This window comes from Hyperolius riggenbachi, chromosome 7, assembly GCF_040937935.1.
Source record: "Hyperolius riggenbachi isolate aHypRig1 chromosome 7, aHypRig1.pri, whole genome shotgun sequence".
Taxonomy (NCBI): domain Eukaryota; kingdom Metazoa; phylum Chordata; class Amphibia; order Anura; family Hyperoliidae; genus Hyperolius; species Hyperolius riggenbachi.
The window spans coordinates 694815-707299 of NC_090652.1; the positions used below are offsets into that span (position 1 = coordinate 694815).

Below are 12485 nucleotides of genomic sequence, written 5' to 3' on the forward strand. Positions count from 1 at the left end.
GGCAAGAAGAAAGGCATTGTTAACAGAAAAGCATAAGAAGTCCCGTTTGCAGTTTGCCACAAGCCATGTGGGGGACACAGCAACCATGTGGAAGAAGGGGCTCTGGTCAGATGAGACCAAAATGGAACTTTTTGGCCAAAATGCAAAACGCTATGTGTGGCGGAAAACTAACACTGCACATCACTCTGAACACACCATCCCCACTGTCAAATATGGTGGTGGCAGCATCATGCTCGGGGGGTGCATCTCTTCAGCAGGGACAGGGAAGCTGGGCAGAGTTGATAGGAAGGTGGATGGAGCCAAATACAGGGCAATCTTGGAAGAAAACCTCTTGGAATCTGCAAAAGACTTGAGACTGGGGCGGAGGTTCACCTTTCAGCAGGACAATGACCCTAAACATAAAACTAGGGCAACAATGGAATAGTTTAAAACAAAACATAACCATGTGTTAGAATGGCCCAGTCAAAGTCCAGATCTAAATCCAATCGAGAATCTGTGGCATGATCTGAAAACTGCTGTTCACAAACGCTGTCCATCTAATCTGACTGAGCTGGAGCTGTTTTGCAAAGAAGAATGGGCAAGGATTTCAGTCTCTAGATGTGCAAAGCTGGTAGAGACATACCCTAAAAGACTGGCAGCTGTAATTGCAGCAAAAGGTGGTTCTACAAAGTATTGACTAAGGGGGCCGAATAATTACGCAACCCCACTTTGCAGTTATTTATTTGTAAAAAACGTTTGGCATCATGTATGATTTTCGTACCACTTCTCACATGTACACCACTTTGTATTGGTCCTTCGCGTGGAATTCCAATAAAATTGATTCGTGTTTGTGGCAGTAATGTGACAAAATGTGGAAAACTTCAAGGGGGCTGAATACTTTTGCAAGCCACTGTATATATATATAAATCAAACAGTAAGTAAGACATAGCTTGTGTCCTTGGAGATAAGATCAGGTTTCAATGCCTATTGTCCTCTTCAATCAGCATTGTCTCGTGAAAGGAAACTCTGCAGCAGTCGATTGTCCTCATGGCATCACAATCAGCAGGAAGAGCGAGAGAACAATGCTGCAAAACCTTTTATACCTCCTAAAGTCCCACCCCTTCCCTGCTTTGTGATTGGCTATAGGGAGGTGAGCTGTACTTCCTGTAGCCGCAGGAAGTTCCACTTTGATGAGCTGTACACTGGTTTTCAAACAAAGAGCTACCATGTGCTTAATATCTTGGCAGCCATTTTAAAACAAGTTAACAATGTTTCAGAATTAAATGGAAAACAAGAGTTTGCTTTCTTAAAACAGAAAGAATTTGCGATAATTCAGGTTGGAGTGAGCTTGAGATGTCTCCCACAATGCATCACTGCTGAATATATGCAAATTAACCATTGTTGCCCTTAGAAGCTAAACACACCTCCAGAACCGCTGGAATGCAATGATGTGTCAGCTTGTTAATTTGTACAGAGATTTAAATGGTAGAAATTCAGTTAACAGTCTTGGCATCACATATGGTAACAATTGCTGGGAACTGTTTAAAGCGGCTAATACTTCTTTTAGTTCTGATGGTACCTGTGATAAACACCCACCAATCTAGTCATACTATCCCACAGATGTCATTCAGGCCTCATCCACTAGAGGCTTCTAGAGGTGAATACACTGTGAACAAAATAAGTGTTTAAGATTGGATGGTGTGGCCATACATGATGCAGTCTCAATTGTATGAAAAAAAAAATGATTTCACAATGGAAATCTGGTATTTTGCTGTCACCACTATCCAGATTGAAACAAGGTGTAGAAACCTCAGACTAGCTATTCCTGAAAGGAAGAAAACAGTTATTTGCAACTTAACTAGTCAAATCGAACAATTTATAAAGATGAGACAATACGGTAAGTGTCTCACTCCTGAGGACAGTTTTCTAGCAGCACCCAAATTGCCAAGTGCCGCAATTTACATCACAGCCCATGGCGGCTACTGGTGCACCCAAATCTCCTGTGCCATTTTTGCCTGTCTCGTTCTTGAAAACCCAAGGACTTCTGTGATAGGAGACTAAGAGCAAAAAGCTAATTAATTCTTGTGTTCTGCCTGGGATAGCTGGAAGGATAACTCTTTGCTGCTGTGGTTGTGTTGTGACGCTCTGTATGAGCTATGGTGCATTTGATATGAAATATAGCGAATACATCACATATCCCCCCTTTCAGAGGTTGGGGAAGGAATGGTCAAGCGTGGATGTGACTGAAGCAATCCCACTCGCTATTTGGGTTTGTTACAGCAGGAAAGGTTTATGCCGGATCGTGAAATCCTACTGTTGGAGTGCTAAGACCCAGCAGAGGAGTTATCTGTTGGTACCAGCAATATGTTTCAGCCAGCTGAGAGGGTTGTGGCCTGTGATGACCATGAAGGATCATCCATATAGGCACAATTGTAGCTTCTGTAGGGCCCACACCATTTCTCTGTCGTGGAGTATGCGGCCTCCTTTGGAAGTAGTTTGCTGCTCAGGTAGAGGATTGGATGCTCATTCCTGGTCACGTCCACCTGATTAAGTACCACACCATGGTCCGAAGCATCAGTTTGTACAAAGAACTGTCGGGAACTTGAAGGACAGGATCAGCTTGGTGAGATCATTCCTCGTATACCCGCTCTTGTCCCATTCCTCATACCATATTCCTCGTATGCCCACTCTCACCCCATCCCTCATATGCCTGCTTTCACCCCATCCCTTGTATACCCACTCTTGCCCCATCCCTCGTAAGCCTGCTCTTTCCATATCCCTCGTATACCTGACCTCTCCCCAACCCTCGTATAACCGCTCTTGCGCCCATCCCTCATATGCCTGCTCTCGCCATATCCCTTGTATGCCCGCTCTCACCCCATCCCACATATGCCCGCTTTCACCCCATCCCTTGTATGCTCACTCTCATCCCATCCCTCATATGCCCGCTCTTGCCATGTCCCTCGTATACCCAATCTCACCCCAACCCTCGTATAACCGCTCTTGCCCCCATCCCTCATATGCCTGCTCCCGCTATATCCCTTGTATGCCCGCTCTCGCCATATCCCTTGTATGCCCGCTCTCGCCATATCCCTCATATGCCCGCTCTCACCCCATCCCACATATGCCCGCTCTCACCCCATCCCACATATGCCCGCTCTCACCCCATCCCACATATGCCCGCTCTCACCCCATCCCACATATGCCCGCTTTCACCCCATCCCTTGTATGCTCACTCTCATCCCATCCCTCATATGCCCGCTCTTGCCATATCCCTCGTATAACCACTCTTGCCCCTTCCCTCATATGCCCGCTGTTGCCCCATCCCACATATACCAGCTCTCGCCCCATCCCTCGTATGCCCGCTCTTGCCCCTTCCCTCATATGCCGCTGTCACCCCATCCCCCGTACACCCACTTTACCCAAAAGAACAATAAAGGAAACGGTCACACAGGGATTGGACCAATTAAAAACACTTTTATTATCAGATTGTTCAGTATTTAGTAAAGAATATTTGTGCAGCTTCCAGTTTATTTCCAGCCCAGAAAATCAGTCATTTTATACCAATCTGTGACCCTTAAAATAAGAAAATACTCTCAGGATGATAAATTAAAATACCTCCGGTCTGTCGCCGATGGAGATAAACGATTCATAAAATATAGCGCTTTATTTTTATCCCGCAGTGTGACGCCACCGAACAATGGAGAAAACAGTGCTGTGTAATGGGGGGTTCTTTACCTGGTGGGGGACTACAACTCCCAGCAAGCACTCCTGAGAGGCCAGGAGCAAAGGAGACCACAGAGTACAATGAATTTCCTGAAGGTGCCAACTAATGATACAATCCTGATTGTACAATCTTATCACATCTATGTAATATGATAGGAAAGTATCCAATCATAGTATCCTCACTCAGCTAACCCTCCTACTGCATAGATAGACTGTACCACTGATGGGCGCTGTCACTCCTCCCTCTATCAGCGGGGCTGCTGTAGGCTTGCTGAGACTTGTAGTTCCAGCAGCTCCAGCATCCTCTAATTAATGTTTACTGTAAAGACGACCTGTCTCCTTATAACGAGGCATTCTGTCCAATGTGGCCTGTTTCTGAACATTCTCGATTCTCCAGCTATAAGAGCCGGGGGCCACACACACCGGGGGCCACACACACAAGGGCACTGCTGATAAAGAAGAAATTACATTACAGTGCTATGAAACTCAAAATTAATGTTATTCAGCCTGAATGTGGACCAATAAAAATGACAGAAAGTTCTTCCGATTGGCCCAATATCAAGCTGCAAGGAGAAATGATTGGCATCTGATTAATCATCCCTAGAAAGGACGTTGCAGCGATTGCCCTCATCATGCAGGGGGAGAATCAGAAAGCTCCTTTCCACTCAAGCAAACATGAAGGTCTTGGAGAGGTCTAGCCCCTCTCCAGACTGTAATCCAATAGAAAATCTGTGGAGGGAGCTGAAGGGTCCAGTTGCCAAGCATCAGCCTGGAAACCTCACTGACCTGGAGAAGATCTGCAAAGGAGTGGGCTAAATCCCTCCTAAATGTGTAAACCTGGCGGCCAACTACAAGAAACGTTCAACTTCTGAGATGCCCAACTACAAGAAAAGTCCGACCTCTGTGATGGCCAACAAGAAAGGTCCGACCTCTGTGATGGCCAACAAGAAAAGTCCGAACTCTGTGATGGCCAACAAGAAACGTCCGACCTCTGTGATGGCCAACTACAAGAAATGTCCGACCTCTGAGATGCCCAACTACAAGAAACGTCCGACCTCTGTGATGGCCAACACAGGTTTTACCACCAAGGGCTCGATTTACAAAACGGTGCTAACTTTAGCACTGGCCCTTAGCACGTCTAAACTCAGTTGAAATGTGAGATCTTATTGAGAAAACCGGTGCTAACCTACTTAGCACCCTGGTTAGCACGCCTAAAGACTTTAGACGTGCTAAGTAGGTTAGCACCGCTTAGTAAATCAAGCCCCAAGTACTAAGTCATCTTTCCATAAGGGATGAAATACTTATTCCACTCCTTACACACAGCACGCTCTGACTGTGGGGCGCTGAGGGGTATGTGAGGGTTTTTGGGTTCCTGCTCCATGTGGTTACCGCCATACATGTGGGTTGATGTCAAATGCTCCCACGTCACATCGGCAAGCACATTGGGTGTGTGTATGAATGGAGCCCGCAGCCAGCGGCGGACATGGACAGGTAATGTATACTGCACTGGGCACGGGGGGGGGGGGGGGAGCTAGAGGTTGTGGACGACACACATTAGTGGACATCATCGGGCTGGTGGGGTGGCATCACAAGACCGATTCTGGATGGATTTTATGTGGTGTGTGGGCAGCTGACAGATCTCTCCCTATTCAGATTCGATTAGCGAGAGATTTATCTCTTGGTGGAATCTGACCATCATCACTAGACATATGGCTAGCTTTATGCTTAGAGCCACCCTTTAAAGTATATCCTAGGCGGAATGCTTCTACTTACCTGGGGCTTCTTCCAGCCCCCCCCCCCCCCCCCCAGTCTCAGCGTGCTGTGCTCCTCCCTCCCAAGTTTCAACGTGCTGTGCTCCTCCCCCGGCCATGAAAGTGCAATCAAGGAGGCGGGTGGCTGGGTCAACGCATGCCCAGTGGTGCACGGTTTTACTAGGATTGACAGCGGGGACCTACAAGACAACGGGAGGCTGACAAGTACAAGCAAACCTTTTTATACCGCTCTCTCCTTTAACAAAAATGTATATAGCATTGAGGCACTATTACCCAGATGAAAACATGCCCTGTAACTATCATTAAGCGTCTTCCCTGGAGGCTTCCAATGGGGAGATCCCCCAGTGGTCTGAGTCTCTGCCCCGCCCTCCAAGTTACAGGTGTTTCATTAAAGACTGCCCTGCCCTCCAGGTGTTTTCCGCTATAGAAGATAGCCCCACCCTCCAGGTTACAGATGTTCCATTATAGAAGATAGCCCCGCCCTCCAGGCTACAGATGTTCCATTATAGAAGATAGCCCCGCCCTCTGGGTTACAGGTGTTTTGCTATAGATCGCCCCACCCTCCAGGCGTCCCATTATAGAAGACCGTTCCAACTTCCAGGTTACAGATGTTCTGTTATAGAAGACAGCCCCGCCCTCCAGGTGTTCCACCATAGACGATAGCTCCACCTTTCAGGTGTTCGGTTATAGATGATAGCTCCACCCTCCAGGTGTTCCATCATAGAGGATAGCTTCACCCTCTAGGCGGTCAGTTATAAGGGATGGGTGACAGGGAACGCAGCCAGTCGTCTGTCAGTCACAGTGGTTAGGGCTGGAGCGAGTTATGAGGCTGGTTCACGTTTGGGTGCAGAGAGGTAATGTCCGCTATTTGCTGCGTAGAAGCGCTTTGTAGAGCGTGAATCCCACGACAGCAGCAACCGTGGCTCCCAGCGCCACGCGCAACCAGAACGATGCCGTGCTCAGCTCTGTGTCATGGAGGTGGCTGCAAGAGAAGACACGGCCGGTGAGAGAGAGGAGACAGAGAGGGAAGAGAGACACAGAGAGGGAAGAGAGACACAGAGAGGGAGAAAGACACAGAGAGGGAGAGAGACACAGAGAGGGAGAGAGACACAGAGAGGTGGAGAGATACAGAGAGGTGGAGAAAGACACAGAGAGGGAAGAGAGACACAGAGAGGTGGAGAGAGACACAGAGAGGTGGAGAGAGATGCAGAGAGGGAAGAGAGACACAGAGAGGTGGAGAGAGACACAGAGAGGTGGAGAGAGACACAGAGAGGTGGAGAGAGAGGGAGAGGGAGAGAGACACAGAGGGAGAGAGACACAGAGAGGTGGAGAGAGACACAGAGAGGTGGAGAGAGACACAGAGAGGTGGAGAGAGACGCAGAGAGGGAAGAGAGACACAGAGAGGTGGAGAGAGACACAGAGAGGGGGAGAGAGACACAGAGAGGTGGAGAGAGACACAGAGAGGTGGAGAGAGACACAGAGAGGTGGAGAGAGACAGAGAGGTGGAGAAAGACACAGAGAGGGAAGAGAGACACAGAGAGGTGGAGACGCAGAGAGGGAAGAGAGACACAGAGAGGTGGAGAGAGACACAGAGAGGGGGAGAGAGACACAGAGAGGTGGAGAGAGACACAGAGAGGTGGAGAGATACAGAGAGGTGGAGAAAGACACAGAGAGGGAAGAGAGACGCAGAGAGGTGGAGAGAGACGCAGAGAGGTGGAGAGAGACGCAGAGAGGGGGAGAGAGACGCAGAGAGGTAAAGAGAGACACAGAGAGGTGGAGAGAGACACAGAGAGGTGGAGAGAGACACAGAGAGGTGGAGAGAGACACAGAGAGGGGGAGAGATACAGAGAGGTGGAGAGAGACACAGAGAGGTGGAGAGATACAGAGAGGTGGAGAGAGACAGAAAGGGAGAGAGAGACACAGAGAGGTGGAGAGAGACACAGAGAGGTGGAGAGTGACACAGAGAGGGAAGAGAGACAGAGAGAGAAGAGACGGCTGGTGAGACACATAGAGATGTGGAGAGAAGAGAGAGACAGAGAGGTGGAGAGGAGAGAGAGGGGGAAGAGAAAGACGGTGAGATACAGAGAGGTGGAGAGAGAAGACAGAGAGGTGGGGAGAGAGAGAGAGACTGAGGTAAAACAGAAGGAATGGTTGGAGGTAATAGAAGGGGGGGGAGGGGGGGTCAGTGAAAGTAGACAGAGGTAGAGATAGTGGGGAGAGATGGCGTACGCTCATATATACTATAGGTATGTCAGTGTGTATAATTGTACATGAAGTGATATCACAACACGGCTTAGAGCAGTGCTCCCCAACATTATGTGTCCTGTACCCCGTTATTGATGACAGTATTCCAGCCATATATTTGCTAACAATGCTGGATAATTGTGTATTTCCCAACACTCCCTGAAGCTGAATACTCACGGGAAGGCAGCGGCTGTGGCCAGTTTGTTGTAGAGGCTTCTGTCCACCGCCCCGTGGCAGCTGAAGTGGTAGGGGGGCGACAGGCGGTGCTTGTGGCAGAATTCAGATGGAGAGATTCCATGCTGCTGCTTCACCTCGCCCAGATCCCACTTACATCCAACAAACAGGCAGGGGGTCTGGCTCTCCATATAGTGCTGCTGTAAGGGGAACAGAGACAGGGGTCAGCTAGCGAGAAAGTCATGCTGGGAACACTCTGCCCTCATTAGCTGCTGCTGTAAGTGGGCAGAGAGAGGGGTCAGCAAACAAGACAGTCATGCTGGGAACATTGTGCTCTCATTGGCTGCTGCTGTAAGGGGGCGGGAGACAGGGGTCAGCTGACGAGAAAGTCATGCTGGGAACAATGTGCCCTCCTTGGCTGCTGCTGTAAGGGGGCGAAGACAGGGGTCAGCTAACAAAAAAAGTGATGCTGGGAACACTGTGCCCTCACTGGCTGCTGCTGTAAAGGGGCGGAGACAGGGGTAAGCTAACGAGAAAGTCATGCTTGGAACACTGTGGCCTCACTGGCTGCTGCTGCAAAGGGGCGGAGACAGGGGTCAGCTAACGAGAAAGTCATGCTGGGAACACTGTGCCCTCATTGGCTGCTGCTGTAAGGGGAACAGAGACAGGGGTCAGCTAACGAAAAAATGATGCTGGGAACACTGTGCCCTCATTGGCTGTTGCTGTAATGGAGCGGAGACAGGGCTCAGCTAACAAGAAAGTTATGCTGGGAACACTGTGCCCTCATTGGCTGCTGCTGTAAGGGGGGCAGAGACAGGGGTCAGCTAACAAGAAAGTCATGCTGGGAACACTGTGGCCTTAGTGGCTGCTGCTGTAAAGGGGAGGAGACAGGGCTCAGCTAACGAGAAAGTCATGCTGGGAACACTGTGCCCTCATTGGCTGCTGCTGTAAGGGGAACAGAGACAGGGGTCAGCTAACGAAAAAATGATGCTGGGAACACTGTGCCCTCATTGGCTGTTGCTGTAAGGGAGCGGAGACAGGGCTCAGCTAACAAGAAAGTTATGCTGGGAACACTGTGCCCTCATTGGCTGCTGCTGTAAGGGGGGCAGAGACAGGGGTCAGCTAACAAGAAAGTCATGCTGGGAACACTGTGGCCTTACTGGCTGCTGCTGTAAAGGGGAGGAGACAGGGCTCAGCTAACAAGAAAGTCATGCTGGGAACACTGTGCCCTCATTGGCTGCTGCTGTAAGGGGAACAGAGACAGGGGTCAGCTAACAAGAAAGTTATGCTGGGAACACTGTGCCCTCATTGGCTGCTGCTGTAAGGAGGGCGGAGACAGGGGTCAGCTAACAAGAAAGTCATGCTGGGAACATTGTGCCCTCATTGGCTGCTGCTGTAAGGGTACCAGAGACAGGGGTCAGCTAACAAGAAAGTCATGCTGGGAACACTGCGCCCTCATTGGCTGCTGCTGTAAGGGGAACAGAGACAGGGGTCAGCTAACAAGAAAGTCATGCTGGGAACACTGCGCCCTCATTGGCTGTTGCTGTAAGGGTACCAGAGACAGGTGTCAGCTAACAAGAAAGTCATGCTGGGAACACTGCGCCCTCATTGGCTGCTGCTGTAAGGGGAACAGAGACAGGGGTCAGCTAATGAGAAAGTGATGCTGGGAACACTGTGCTCATTGGCTGCTGCTGTAAGGGGAACAGAGACATGGGTCAGCTAATGAGAAAGTGATGCTGGGAACACTCTGCCCTCATTAGCTGCTGCTGTAAGGGGAACAGAGACAGGGGTCAGCTAATGAGAAAGGGATGCTGGGAACACTGTGCCCTCATTGGCTGCTGCTGTAATGGGAACAGAGACAGGGGTCAGCTAACAATAAAGTCATGCTGGGAACACTGTGGCCTCACTGACTGCTGCTGTAAAGGGGCGGAGACAGGGGTCAGCTAACGAGAAAGTCATGCTGGGAACATAGTGCCCTCATTGGCTGCTGCTGTAAGGGGAACAGAGACAGGGGTCAGCTAACAAGAAAGTCATGCTGGGAACACTGCGCCCTCATTGGCTGTTGCTGTAAGGGTACCAGAGACAGGTGTCAGCTAACAAGAAAGTCATGCTGGGAACACTGTACCCTCATTGGCTGCTGCTGTAAGGGGAACAGAGACATGGGTCAGCTAATGAGAAAGTGATGCTGGGAACACTCTGCCCTCATTAGCTGCTGCTGTAAGGGGAACAGAGACAGGGGTCAGCTAATGAGAAAGTGATGCTGGGAACACTGTGCTCATTGGCTGCTGCTGTAAGGGAGCGGAGACTGGGGTCAGCTAACAAGAAAGTCATGCTGGGAACACTGTGCCCTCATTGGCTGCTGCTGTAAGGGAGCGGAGACAGGGGTCAGCTAACAAGAAAGTCATGCTGGGAACACTGTGCCCTCATTGGCTGCTGCTGTAAGGGGAACAGAGACATGGGTAAGCTAATGAGAAAGTGATGCTGGGAACACTCTGCCCTCATTGGCTGCTGCTGTAATGGGAACAGAGACAGGGGTCAGCTAACAATAAAGTCATGCTGGGAACACTGTGGCCTCACTGACTGCTGCTGTAAAGGGGCGGAGACAGGGGTCAGCTAACGAGAAAGTCATGCTGGGAACACTGTGCCCTCATTGGCTGTTGTTGTAATGGGGGCAGAGACAGGGGTCAGCTAATGAGAAAGTCATGCTGGGAACACTGTGCCCTCATTGGCTGCTGCTGTAAGGGGAACAGAGACAGGGGTCAGCTAATGAGAAAGGGATGCTGGGAACACTGTGCCCTCATTGGCTGCTGCTGTAAGGGGAACAGAGACAGGGGTCAGCTAACGAGAAAGTCATTCTGGGAACACTGTGCCCTCATTGGCTGCTGCTGTAAAGGGAACAGAGACAGGGGTCAGCTGACGAGAAAGTCATGCTGGGAACACTGTGCCCTCATTGGCTGCTGCTGTAAGGGGAACAGAGACAGGGGTCAGCTGACGAGAAAGTCATGCTGGGAACACTGTGCCCTCATTGGCTGCTGCTGTAAGGGGGCGGAGACAGGGGTCAGCTAACAAGAAAGTCATGCTGGGAACACTGTGCCCTCATTGGCTGTTGCTGTAAGGGGAACAGAGACAGGGGTCAGCTAATGAGAAAGTCATGCTGGGAACACTGTGCCCTCATTGGCTGCTGCTGTAAGGGGGGCGGGGACAGGGGTCAGCTAGCGAGAAAGTGATGCTGGGAACACTGTGCCCTCATTGGCTGTTGCTGTAAGGGGAACAGAGACAGGGGTCAGCTAATGAGAAAGTCATGCTGGGAACACTGTGCCCTCATTGGCTGCTGCTGTAAGGGTACCAGAAACAGGGGTCAGCTAATGAAAAAATGATGCTAGGAACACTGTGTCCACATTGGCTGCTGCTGTAAGGGGAACAGAGACAGGGGTCAGCTAATGAGAAAGTCATGCTGGGAACACTGTGCCCTCATTGGCTGCTGCTGTAAGGGGAACAGAGACAGGGGTCAGCTAACAAGAAAGTGATGCTGGGAACACTGTGCCCTCATTAGCTGCTGCTGTAAGGGGAACAGAGACAGGGGTCAGCTGACGAGAAAGTCATGCTGGGAACACTGTGCCCTCATTGGCTTCTGCTGTAAGGGGAACAGAGACAGGGGTCAGCCAATGAGAAAGTGATGCTGGGAACACTGTGTCCTCATTAGCTGCTGCTGTAAGGAGGGCGGAGACAAGGGTCAGCTAATGAGAAAGTGATGCTGGGAACACTGTGCCCTCATTGGCTGCTGCTATAAAGGGGGGTGGAGACAGGGGTCAGCTAATAGGAAAGTCATACTGGGAACACTGTGCCCTTATTGACTGCTGCTGTAAGGGTTGGGGTGGAGACAGGGCTCAGCAAACAAGAAAGTCACGCTGGGAACACTGTGCCCTCATTGGCTGCTGTTGGGCATGGAATAATGAGATCATTAGCTGCTCTCTAGTGCCCCCTACAGGCTGCATCTCCCACCTCCTCCTCGCAGGCCTCACCTTGTAGATACTTGCGCAGTAGTTGAAGGATTTAGGGTCGCTGACATCATACATGAGACAGGCCACGTCACAGGCAGCGTCAGACTGCTTCAGGAACTCCGTGTCCACGTCCACCTCGAACAGCTGGAGAGAGAAATGGGGGAATGAAGAGCACCTGTCATGAGAGAACTGCAAATGCTGCACACCTGACAGTAAACTGTGCTGACTGCTGTGACTGCGACATGTTTACAGAGACATTAATCAGACAATACAGACAGCAATATTCTCAGCTTTGCACACATCTGCGTGTATTGAGGAAATAAAGAAATTTGACTCATAATTGTATGCAAAAATACCTATTTCTATTGCAGAGACCAAAATGTCTCAAAAATAATTCTTTATGGGGACATTTTTGGTGCAATAAAACAATATATATATTTTTGCATAGACTCATGAGTCAAAATTCTTTATTTCCTCAATATACGCAGATCTGTGTGAGAATCTTTATCATGTTTGGAATACCTAATCCACAATACAATACAATAACATTTTGAAAGCGCTTTTCTAACATAGGAGTCAAAGAGCATAG

The 12485-nt window shown here is 49.8% G+C and overlaps 1 protein-coding gene across 1 annotated transcript in view; it reads right to left on the reverse strand.

Moving 5' to 3' along the window:
- Window positions 1-3436: 3436 nt before the first annotated feature.
- Window positions 3437-12485, reverse strand: part of RHOT2 (ras homolog family member T2) — a 166301-nt gene continuing 157252 nt past the window's right edge. Inside the window, exons 17-19 of the mRNA XM_068243463.1 lie at window positions 11918-12040; window positions 7899-8095; window positions 3437-6459 (exon numbers count right to left, since the gene is read on the reverse strand). Of these exons, the coding sequence (XP_068099564.1) occupies window positions 6342-6459; window positions 7899-8095; window positions 11918-12040 (438 nt within the window). The 3' untranslated portion in view covers window positions 3437-6341. The remainder of the gene's footprint in view (window positions 6460-7898; window positions 8096-11917; window positions 12041-12485) is intronic.